At 49.1% G+C, this 12,332-nt stretch overlaps 2 protein-coding genes across 3 annotated transcripts in view; one reads left to right on the top strand and one right to left on the bottom strand.

The window, feature by feature from the left end:
• Positions 1 to 645: 645 nt before the first annotated feature.
• LOC137326750 (sterile alpha motif domain-containing protein 15-like) lies at positions 646 to 12,305 on the bottom strand. Of its 2 annotated transcripts, XM_067992132.1 has the most exons (4): positions 11,996 to 12,305; positions 11,445 to 11,930; positions 8,584 to 8,682; positions 646 to 1,566 (listed from the first exon to the last, which is right to left on the bottom strand). In XM_067992132.1, the coding sequence occupies exons 2-4, from the start codon at positions 11,571 to 11,573 to the stop codon at positions 1,393 to 1,395; spliced, it is 402 nt and encodes a 133-aa protein (XP_067848233.1). In that variant the 5' UTR covers positions 11,574 to 11,930; positions 11,996 to 12,305; the 3' UTR covers positions 646 to 1,392. The 2 variants fall into 2 exon arrangements, with proteins under 2 accessions (XP_067848233.1, XP_067848232.1); XM_067992131.1 differs by having other exon boundaries at positions 11,445 to 12,305.
• The window catches only part of tmed8 (transmembrane p24 trafficking protein 8), a 25,106-nt gene continuing 24,581 nt past the window's right edge, over positions 11,808 to 12,332 (top strand). The window contains exon 1 of the mRNA XM_067992197.1: positions 11,808 to 12,311. Within this exon, the coding sequence (XP_067848298.1) occupies positions 12,119 to 12,311 (193 nt within the window). The 5' untranslated portion in view covers positions 11,808 to 12,118. The remainder of the gene's footprint in view (positions 12,312 to 12,332) is intronic.

Here is a 12,332-nt window from a genome sequence, read left to right as displayed (position 1 = left end):
TCCCTCTGTGACGTGACGGAAGGTGTAAAACCTCAGCCATTGCCCTCATATTTCTTCAGTGGTCTTTTCATCTCAGCTTAACTAATCTTGCATGTATGTATTTCTTTGTATTGTCATACAGTTACTTATCTTTCTGTGCTCAGAGCCTCAAGCTATTAACTAACAGTTGTGATTCCCTTTACAAGTTTACTTTTGTCAGCTTAAAGATTTTGAGGGGGGGGGGGGGGGACTTCTCGTCTGCAAACTGAGATTTCCCTCTCTTTCCCCCCCCCCCCCACCGCCTCTCCATACCACCGCTGAGCTTTCCCCTTCCCTGCCCTCTACATGCAAATGGTAGCAGGGCCTTGGCCCTTGGAGAATTCCCCTCCCCTCTGCCCCACTTACAGCCGCTTCCCAGGGCCCTCACAGTAGGTAGCCTGGGGCAGGCCGGACCGGGGGCGGGGCCAGGAGTCCTCCGTGGAAGGAGAGGGCATTGTAACGGCTTCCTCTCCATTCTGGCACGTGGATCTTTTGCAAGATGTCACACTGAATTAGACAGGTGCATATCAGAAGCTGTAACTGGACAAGGACTAGGCTTCCAGGTATTCTATGTCTTTCTGGTGTTTACAATTAAAAAAAAAACATCTTTTCTGATATCTGGATCACTCAAGGTTCTTGTTCGTTTTATCTATTTGAAGGCCGTACACATAAAGCAGTCTTTGCACCTCGTAAAATTTGGCAAGCTTCAAATCTCATGTGACTTGCATCCATCCATCCACCATCAGCAAGGACTTGTAACATCGGCCCGAAGAGATCATTTCATAGAGCCAGGTGGTAACTTAGCTTGTAGCGGGTGGTTTAGCAGTGCGATTTTTTCTTACAGTTTGAGGTGGTGGGACATGTAATGGGTATTGTATGTACCCTCCAACAGGCAACTTGCTGCAACAGGGGTTACCTGGGCAATGTTCATGCGACACAGGACGTTTTGGTTCACACGAGACCCAGTCTTGCTGACGATAACTGGTGTCAAGCCCTTTACATTCAGAAAAGACATCTGGACACCTCCCAAACTGTAGCAGACGGATATTATATAATAAGCGTTTAATACAGTCCCCTCACGAGATGCTTATGGCTAAAGTAGAAGTTCATAAAAGTCTGTGACTAATCTCCGGAATTGGTGAGATTGAGTTAACCAAATCAAAGGGAACAAAGACACACATATGGTATCTTGTCAACAAATACACAGCAATACTACATCTTACGACAGACAGAAATCTGATAACCAGGACATCCTGGACCCCCATTTTTGGACTCCCTAGGGTCTGGGACTCCACTTTGAGAAACCTGTGTTTCTTCGTGATCGGAACGGCAGGTATGAATCTTCTCAATTGGCACTCCCTTCATGGGGGAGATTCAGTCGTCCAGCTCCTTCAGGAACTCTTCTAGAGTCAGTGCGTCGGCTCTCTGTCCCGTCAATGCCTTGCGCTCCAGAAACAACCCCATGGGACCCCTGTGGGGGAGGAAAATGCTCCTACACCAGACCGACTCCTCAACGTCCAGCAGCTTCCGAATCTCGCGGGAAATCACCTAAAAACAACAACAACTTGCATTTATATAGCGCCTTTGACATAGTAAAAATGACCCAAGGCACTTCACAGGAGCGATTATCAAACAAAATCTGACACCGAGCCACATAAAGAGGTATTAGGACAGGTGACCAAAAGCTTGGTCAAAGAGGTAGGTTTTAAGGAGCATCTTAAAGGAACAGAGAGTGGTAGAGGGGGGAGAGATTTAGGGAGGGAATTGCAGAGCTTAGGGCCGAGGCAGCTGAAGGCACGGCTGCCAATGGCGGAGCGATTAAAATCGGGGATGCACAAGAGGCAAGAATTGGAGGAGCGCAGAGATCTCGGAGGGTTGTAAGGCTGGAGGAGATTACAGAGATAGGGAGGGGGGGGCGAGGGCCATGGAGGGATGAGAATTCTAAAATCTGGGCGTTGCCAGACCGGGAGTCAATGTAGGTCAGTGAGCACAGGGGGCGATGGGAGAACGGGACTTGGTGCAAGTTAGGATACGGGCAGCAGAGTTTTGGATGAGCTCAAGTTTACGGAGAGTGCAAGGTGGGAGGCCGGCCAGGAGAGCATTGGAATAGTCCAGTCTGGAGTCTGGAGGTACCAAAGGCATGGATGAGGACTTCAGCAGCAGATGAGTTGAGGCAGCGGCGGAGACGGGCGAAGTTACAGAGGTGGAAGTAGTACAACAATAACTGTTAATAACAGCGGTCGCCGTTGGTGAACCACAGCAATTAGAACACAGGCCAAGGTAGCAAACTATCAGCTCACAGAACAGCCCTGATTACACGTTAAAACAAGTGCTCACATCGGTGTTGAACTGTACACTGTCAGCATTCCTTCATTTGTAATGGAGGAGTAAAAACCATCTGGATATGAAAACCTGAAAGGGGAACTTCAAACACTGAAGGCAGAAGATTGGTGGGGTATCTCCACGTGGCCAAGGGAATGCTCCCCTCAGAGAATTTTAACGTTAAAGTTGATGCATTCTGGTTCATTTAAGCCTTCTAAGAAAGAAAGACTTGCATTTCTATCGTGCCTTTCACAACCTCAGGACATCCCAAAGTGCTTCACAGCTAATGAACTGCTTTGAAAGTGTAGTCACTGTTGTAGTGTAGGAAACACAGCAGCCAATTTGCACACAGCAAGATCCCACAGACAGCAATAAGATAAATGACCAGATTTTAGTGCTGTTAGTTGAGGGATAAATATTGGCCAGGACACCGGCCCTTGGAATAGTGCGGTGGGATCTTTTACATCCACCTAAGAGGGCAGACGGGGCCTCGGTTTAACATCTCATCCGAAAGACGGCACCTCCGACAGTGAAGCACTCCCTCAGTATTGCACTGGGAGTGTCAGCTTGGATTATGAGCTCGAGTCTCTGGAGCGGGGACTCGAACCCACACCTTCTGATTCAGAGACAAGAGTGCTTCCCACTGAGCCACGGTTGACACCTAGACTTCATCCATAAAAAAAGGAAATCTGAAAAAAAAGGCAAAACAAAGTGACATTTTCAACAGATCAACCAGCCCATCGCTTCCCCAAACTTTACCTTAACAATTACAACACTGGCATCTACCCGACAATGTTGAAAATTGCCCAGGTATGTCCTGTCCACAAAAAGCAGGACAAATCCAATCTGGCCAATTACCGCCCCATCAATCTACTTTCAATCATCAGCAAAGTGATGGAAGGTGTCGTCGACAGTGCTATCAAGTGGCACTTACTCACCAATAACCTGCTCACCGATGCTCAGTTTGGGTTCCGCCAGGACCACTCGGCTCCAGACCACATTACAGCCAAGGAGCACTAGTACAATTGAAGTCATTGGGAATCAGGGGGAAAACTCTCCAGTGGCTGGAGTCATACCTAGCACAAAGGAACATGGTAGTGGTTGTTGGAGGCCAACGGTAGCATAGTGGTTATGTTACTGGGCTAGTAATCCAGAGGTCGGGACTAAAATCCAGAGTCATGAGTTCAAATCCCGCCACGGCAGCTGGCGAATTTAAATTCAATTAATTAAATTTTAAAAATCTGGAAATAAAATACTAGTATCAGTAACGATGGCCATGAAACTACCGAATTGTCGTAAAAACCCATCTGGTTCACTAATGTCCTTTAGGGAAGGAAACCTGCCGCCCTTACCCGGTCTGGCCTATATGTGACTCCAGACCCACAGCAATGTGGTTGATTCTTAATTGCCCTCTGAAATGGCCTAGCAAGACACTCAGTTGTAAAATCTCGCTACGAAAAGTCATAATAAGAATAAAACCGGACGGACCACCCGGCATCGGACCACGAGGCACCGGACACGACAACGGCAAAACACCAAGCCCAGTCGACCCTGCAAGGTCCTCCTTACTAACATCTGGGGACTTGTGCCAAAATTGGGAGAGCTGTCCCACAGACTAGTCAAGCAACAGCCTGACATAGCCATACTCACAGAATCATATCTTTCAGCCAACGTCCCAGACTCTTCCATCACCATCCCTGGGTATGTCCTGTCCCACCGGCAGGACAGACCCACCAGAGGTGGCGGTACAGTGATATACAGTCAGGAGGGAGTGGCCTTGGGAGTCCTCAACATTGACTCTGGACCCCATGAAATCTCATGGCATCAGGTCAAACATGGGCAAGGAAACCTCCTGCTGATTATCACCTACCGCCCTCCCTCAGCTGATGAATCAGTCCTCCTCCATGTTGAACACCACTTGGAGGAAGCACTGAGGGTAGCAAGGGCACAAAATGTACTCTGGGTGGGGGACTTCAATGTCCATCACCAAGAGTGGCTCGGTAGCACCACTACTGACCGAGCTGGCCGAGTCCTGAAGGACATAGCTGCTAGACTGGGACTGCAGCAGGTGGTGAGCGAACCAACACGAGGGAAAAACTTACTTGACCTCCTCCTCACCAATCTACCTGTCGCAAATGCATCTGTCCATGACAGTATTGGTAGGAGTGACCACCGCACAGTCCTCGTGGAGATGAAATCCCGTCTTTGCACTGAGGACACCATCCAACGTGTTGTGTGGCACTACCACCGTGCTAAATGGGGTAGATTCAGAACAGATCTAACAGCTGAAAACTGGGCATCCATGAGGCATTGTGGGCCATCAGCAGCAGCAGAATTGTATTCCAGCACAATCTGTAACCTCATGGCCCGGCATATTCCTCACTCTACCATTACCAACAAGCCAGGGGATCAACCCTGGTTCAATGAGGAGTGCAGAAGAGCATGCCAGGAGCAGCACCAGGCGTACCGAAAAATGAGGTGCCAACCTGGTGAAGCTACAACTCAGGACTAAATGCATGCTAAACAGCAGAAGCAACATGCTATAGACAGAGCTAAGCGATTCCACAACCAACGGATCAGATCAAAGCTCTGCAGTCCTGCCACATCCAGTCGTGAATGGTGGTGGACAATTAAACAACTAACGGGAGGAGGAGGCTCTGCAAACATCCCCATTCTCAATGATGGCGGAGTCCAGCACGTGAGTGCAAAAGACAAGGCTGAAGCGTTTGCTACCATCTTCAGCCAGAAGTGCCGAGTGGATAATCTATCTCAGCCTCCTCCCGATAGCCCCACCATCACGGAAGCCAGTCTTCGGCCAATTCGATTCACTCCACGTGATATCAACAAACGGCTGAGTGCACTGGATACAGCAACGGCTATGGGCCCTGACAACATCCCAGCTGTAGTGCTGAAGACTTGTACTCCAGAACTAGCTGCGCCTCTAGCCAAGCTGTTCCAGTACAGCTACAACACTGGCATCTACCCGACAATGTGGAAAATTGCCCAGGTATGTCCTGTCCACAAAAAGCAGGACAAATCCAATCCGGCCAATTACTGCCCCATCAGTCTACTCTCAATCATCAGCAAAGTGATGGAAGGTGTCGTCGACAGTGCTATCAAGCGGCACTTACTCACCAATAACCTGCTCACCGATGCTCAGTTTGGGTTCCGCCAGGACCACTCGGCTCCAGACCTCATTACAGCCTTGGTCCAAACATGGACAAAAGAGCTGAATTCCAGAGGTGAGGTGAGAGTGACTGCCCTTGACATCAAGGCAGCATTTGACCGAGTATGGCACCAAGGAGCTCTGGTAAAATTGAAGTCAATGGGAATCAGGGGGAAAACTCTCCAGTGGCTGGAGTCATACCTAGCACAAAGGAAGATGGTAGTGGTTGTTGGAGGCCAATCATCTCAGCCCCGGGGCATTGCTGCAGGAGTTCCTCAGGGCAGTGTCCAAGGCCCAACCATCTTCAGCTGCTTCATCAATGACCTTCCCTCCATCATAAGGTCAGAAATGGGGATGTTCGCTGATGACTGCACAGTGTTCAGTTCCATTCGCAACCCCTCAGATAATGAAGCAGTCCAAGCCTGCATGCAGCAAGACCTGGACAACATCCAGGCTTGGGCTCATAAGTGGCAAGTAACATTCGCGCCAGATAAGTGCCAGGCAATGACCATCTCCAACAAGAGAGAATCCAACCACCTCTCCTTGACATTCAACGGCATTACCATCGCCGAATCCCCCACCATCAACATCCTGGGGGTCACCATTGACCAGAAACTTAACTAGACCAGCCATATAAATACTGTGGCTACGAGAGCAGGTCAGAGGCTGGGTATTCTGCGGCGAGTGACTCACCTCCTGACTCCCCAAAGCCTTTCCACCATCTACAAGGCACAAGTCAGGAGTGTGATGGAATACTCTCCACTTGCCTGGATGAGTGCAGCTCCAACAACACTCAAGAAGCTCGACACCATCCAAGATAAAGCAGCCCGCTTGATTGGCACCCCATCCACCACCCTAAACATTCACTCCCTTCACCACCGGCGCACTGTGGCTGCAGTGTGCACCATCCACAGGATGCACTGCAGCAACTCGCCAAGGCTTCTTCGACAGCACCTCCCAAACCCGCCGACCTCTACCACCTAGAAGGACAAGGGCAGCAGACACATGGGAACAACACCACCTGCACGTTCCCCTCCAAGTCACACACCATCCCGACTTGGAAATATATCGCCGTTCCTTCATTGTCGCTGGGTCAAAATCCTGGAACTCCCTTCCTAACAGCACTGTGGGAGAACCGTCACCACACGGACTGCAGCGGTTCAAGAAGGCGGCTCACCACCACCTTCTCGAGGGCAATTAGGGATGGACAATAAATGCCGGCCTTGCCAGTGACGCCCACATCCCGTGAACGAATAAAAAAAAAAAAAAATCAGGACAGCCCCAGGACATTGCTGCAGGAGTTCCTCAGGGCAGTGTCCGAGGCCCAACCATCTTCAGCTGCTTCATCAATGACCTTCCCTCCATCATAAGGTCAGAAATGGGGATGTTCGCTGATGATTGCACAGTGTTCAGTTCCATTCACAACCCGTCAGATAATGAAGCAGTCCGTGCCCGCATGCAGCAAGACCTGGATAACATCCAGGCTTGGGCTGATAAGTGGCAAGTAACATTCGCGCCAGACAAGGGCCAGGCAATGACCATCTCCAACAAGAGAGAGTCTAACCACCTCCCCTTGACATTCAATGGCATTACCATCGCCGAATCCCCCACCATCAACATCCTGGGGGTCACCATTGACCAGAAACTTAACTGGACCAGCCACATAAATAATGTGGCTACAAGAGCAGGTCAGAGGCTGGGTATTCTGCGGTGAGTGACTCACCTCCTGACTCCCCAAAGCCTTTCCACCATTTACAAGGCACAAGTCAGGAGTGTGATTGAATACTCTCCACTTGCCTGGATGAGTGCAGCTCCAACAACACTCAAGAAGCTCGACACCATCCAGGACAAAGCAGCCTGCTTGATTGGCACCCCATCCACCACTCTAAACATTCACTCCCTTCACCACCAGCGCACAGTGGCTGCAGTGTGCACCATCCACAGGATGCACTGTAGCAACTCGCCAAGGCTTGTTCGACAGCACCTCCCAAACCCACGACCTCTACCACCTAGAAGGACAAGGGCAGCAGACACATGGGAACAACACCACCTGCACGTTCCCCTCCAAGTCACACACCATCCCGACTTGGAAATATATCGCCGTTCCTTCATCGTTGCTGGGTCAAAATCCTGGAACTCCCTTCCTAACAGCACTGTGGGAGAACCGTCACCACACGGACTGCAGCGGTTCAAGAAGGCGGCTCACCACCACCTTCTCAAGGGCAATTAGGGATGGGCAATAAATGCCGGCCTCGCCAGCGACGCCCACATCCCATGAACGTGAAAAAAAGTTACTGTCCCACATCCAACTCTCCGGTCCCACTATTTCCTCCCCCTCCCCTACGTTTAGCCTGGCAATCTTCTCTCTCCCCATTCATGATGGCACTCTCGCTCATCCCCAGTTCATGCTGGCACTCTTTCTGACCCCCCCCCCCCCACTTTATGCTGGCACCCTTTCCCCCACTTCATGTGTCTTTCTCTCCTCCCCCTGTTCTTTCTGGCCTCTTCCCCCTTCCCGCAGTTACTGCTGGAACTCTCCCTCCACCATCCCAAATGCCAACTCGGCCTCTGATCCGTTCCTTCATTGCCATCCATTACCCCCCCCCCCGCCCCCCGACCCCGTCACACCCGTCACATTCCTACAGACCCTGCCGGTTAGGTTTAAATCTGAACACTGGGGAACAGCAGGTAAGAGAATATCTCACTGCTAGTGCAACACTCCCACATGTTCCAGCCATCCAGTCCCAAAGCTTATATCTATTTAATATATTAAAAGTCTTATGTGCACTTCCTGCCAAATTTTTCCATTATAAATTCCTACATCAACATTAATAATAGAAATTTACTGTGTAAATATGTCACGCTGTAATTACATCTTCCCCCAGTGGAGGTGCTGCAGCACCATCACGGTCTGGAGAGTGTAATTACAGCGTGACCCATTCACAGAGACAGTTTCTATTATAAATGTGGATGTGGGAATTTGTAATGGGAATATAAACATAAGGACAGAGCGTATGACTTTAAAATGGTGCACCAGGAGGAGATGGACCAGTATTTTTTAATTCCCACAAACTGACCTTCATGTGTTCGAAGTCTGTAATTCCCATATTGGGCAGAGTGGAGCAGTTGACAAAAATCAATTTCCTGCCAGTGATTTTGTTTGATGTGAAACAATCCTGGAATAAAGGACACGAAAATATTACACAAGGGTTGATTTGGAATGGGGGTGGAGGGTAGGGAAAGGAGGGAGGTTGAGACTGAGACTGGACTCATTTCAGCAATAGCTGGCAAAATGGTAGGGTTGGTAATAGGGATGGGTGAGATCAAATGGGCTGGGGTTATATTCGCCCAGGGGTATATTTACCCAGGGGTATTTTGTTGGTATATTTGCCCAGGGGTAGTCAGTCAGTATATTTGCCGGGGTGTATATTTGCATTGGGGTATTTAGTCGGTTATTTGCTGGGGGTATATTTGCCTGGGGTTATTTAGTCAGTAAATTTGCCCGGGGGTATTTAGTCAGAATATTTGCCGGGGGTATATTTGCCTGTGGGTATTTAGTCGGTATATATGCCCAGGGATACATTTGCCGGGAGTATATTTTCCATGGGGCATATTTCCCGGAGGTATATTTACCCGGGTGTATATTTACCCAGTAGTATTTACCCGGTGTATATTTGCCCAGTAGTATTTACCCAGATGTGTATTTGCTCAGTGATATTTACCCGGGTGTGTATTTGCCCAGTAGTATTTACCAGGGTGTGTATTTGCACAGTGGTATTTACCCAGGTGTATATTTGCCCAGTAGTATTTACCCAGATGTGTCTTTGCCCAGTAGTATTTACCCCGGTGTGTATTTGCCCAGAAGTATTTACCCGGGTGTATGTTTGCCCAGTAGTATTTACCCAGGTGTATATTTGCCCAGTGGCATTCACCCGGGTGTATATTTGCCCAGTAAGAACATAAGAACATAAGAAATTGGAGCAGGAGTAGGCCAATCGGCCCCTCGAGCCTGCTCCGCCATTCAATAAGATCATGGCTGATCTGATCCCAACCACAAATCTAAAGAACACAAGAAGTCGGAGCAGGACCCGGCCACATAGCCCCTGGGCCCTCTCCGCCACCCACAGGGCATTGACCGATCCGAACTCAGCTTCATGTCCAATTTACCCGGGTGTATATTTGCCCAATAGTATTTATCCGAGTGTATATTTGCCTAGTAGTATTTACCTGGGTGTATATTTGCCCAGTAGTATTTACCCGAGTGTATATTTGCCCAGTAGTATTTAGCCTGGTGTATATTTTCCCTGTAGTATTTACCCAGGTGTATATTTGCCCAGTAGTATTTACCTTGTGTATATTTGCCCAGTAGTATTTACCCGGGTGTATATTTGCTCAGTAGTATTTACCTTGTGTATATTTGCCCAGTAGTATTTACCCGGGTGTATATTTTCCCAGTAGTATTTACCCGGGTGTATATTTGCCCGGTAGTATTTACCCAGGTATATATTTGCCCGGTAGTATTTACCTGGGTGTACATTAACCCAGTAGTATTTACCCAGGTGTATATTTTCCCGGTAGTGTTTACCCAGGTGTATATTTGCCCAGTAGTATTTACCCGAGTGTATATTTGCCCAGTAGTATTTACCCGAGTGTATATTTGCCCGGTAGTATTTACCCGGGTGTATATTTGCCCAGCAGTATTTACCCTGGTGTATATTTGTCCGGTAGTATTTACCCGAGTGTATATTTGCCCGGTAGTATTTACCCGAGTGTATATTTGCCCAGTAGTATTTACCCTGGTGTATATTTGCCCAGTAGTATTTACCCGAGTGTATATTTGCCCAGTAGTATTTACCCGGGTGTATTTTTTCCCAGTAGTATTTACCCGAGTGTATATTTGCCCGGTAGTATTTACCCAAGTGTATATTTGCCCGGTAGTATTTACCCTGGTGTATATTTGCCCAGTAGTATTTACCCGAGTGTATATTTGCCCAGTAGTATTTACCCGAGTGTATATTTGCCCAGTTGTATTTACCCGAGTGTATATTTGCCCAGTAGTATTTACCCTGGTGTATATTTGCCCAGTAGTATTTACCCTGGTGTATATTTGCCCAGTAGTATTTACCCTGGTGTATATTTGCCCGGTAGTATTTACCAGAGTGTATATTTGCCCGGTAGTATTTACCCGAGTGTATATTTGCCCAGTAGTATTTACCCTGGTGTATATTTGCCCAGTAGTATTTACCCGAGTGTATATTTGCCCAGTAGTATTTACCCGGGTGTATTTTTGCCCAGTAGTATTTACCCGAGTGTATATTTGCCCGGTAGTATTTACCCGAGTGTATATTTGCCCGGTAGTATTTACCCTGGTGTATATTTGCCCAGTAGTATTTACCCGAGTGTATATTTGCCCAGTAGTATTTACCCGAGTGTATATTTGCCCAGTTGTATTTACCCGAGTGTATATTTGCCCAGTAGTATTTACCCTGGTGTATATTTGCCCAGTAGTATTTACCCTGGTGTATATTTGCCCAGTAGTATTTACCCGGGTGTATATTTGCCCAGTAGTATTTACCCGGGTGTATATTTGCCCAGTAGTATTTACCCGGGTGTATATCTGCCCAGTAGTATTTACCCGGGTGTATATTTGCCCAGTAGTATTTACCCGGGTGTATATTTGCCCAGTAGTATTTACCCGGGTGTATATTTGCCCAGTAGTATTTACCCGGGTGTATATTTGCCCAGTAGTATTTACCCGGGTGTATATTTGCCCAGTAGTATTTGCCCGGGTGTATATTTGCCCAGTAGTATTTACCCGCGTGTATTTTTGCCCAGTAGTATTTACCCGGGTGTATATTTGCCCAGTAGTATTTCCCCGGGTGTATATTTGCCCAGTAGTATTTGCCCGGGTGTATTTTTGCCCTGCTCACCCCCTCACCTTGTACTGGGGGAACCCCAGTTTCTCTATCCAGTTGGCCACATCTCTCTCCTTCCACGCCTGGCTGCGGGGGACCGCCAGGGGGTGACACCCACAGCGACACTCCCCGCCACACGGGTACTCGGCCATCTTCCCGCCCCCCGCTGCGCCGCGTCACCGTGGCAACAGTTGCCAGGACACCGCCATATCCGGATCACAGCTGCATTTACGCGTAATCCCGTCGTGCGACATTGAAAATGCGGAATTGACAGGTAGGCCGTGAACATTCCGGTGTTTTTTTCTCGGAAGTACATCTTCAGTGTAATTTTAATCCAGATTTTCTCTCGTTTTGTGTGTAGTTTCGCTAATTTCCCTCTCGCTACACCTTCGGGTGTTTCCGTTTCAAGTTCGGTAATTTCCGGGTTCCGAAGGGTGCGGACGCGACTCGGGTCGGAACACTCGGCAGTTTCCGCGCCAAGCTCGGGTCTCGCCGCGCTCCGCCAGCACCTCGGCTCTTTCCGTCAGCACCTCGGGCTCTTTCCGTCAGCACCTCGGGCTCTTTCCGTCAGCACCTCGGGCTCTTTCCGTCAGCACCTCGGGCTCTTTCCGCCAGCACCTCGGCTCTTTCCGTCAGCACCTCGGCTCTTTCCGTCAGCACCTCGGCTCTTTCCGTCAGCACCCCTCTTTTTTTGACGATGGCGAGCGGAGCGGCCGCCGAACGGCAGCACTTTGTTCCTGAGGCGTCGCGGAGCGGAGGTGGGACGAGCAGCGAGGCGAGGTGGCTGTCGAGCGGGATCGGGATGAAGATGGGGAAGAGCCTGGGCCTGCCGGTGATCGAGAAACAGGAGGAGGAGGAGGCGACGGATCAGCACCAGCAGTGCTGCCGAGGTAAAGAGCGAGCGGGCGGGC

This window comes from Heptranchias perlo, chromosome 10, assembly GCF_035084215.1.
Source record: "Heptranchias perlo isolate sHepPer1 chromosome 10, sHepPer1.hap1, whole genome shotgun sequence".
Lineage (NCBI taxonomy): Eukaryota > Metazoa > Chordata > Chondrichthyes > Hexanchiformes > Hexanchidae > Heptranchias > Heptranchias perlo.
This window is presented reverse-complemented; position numbering and strand designations above follow the sequence as displayed.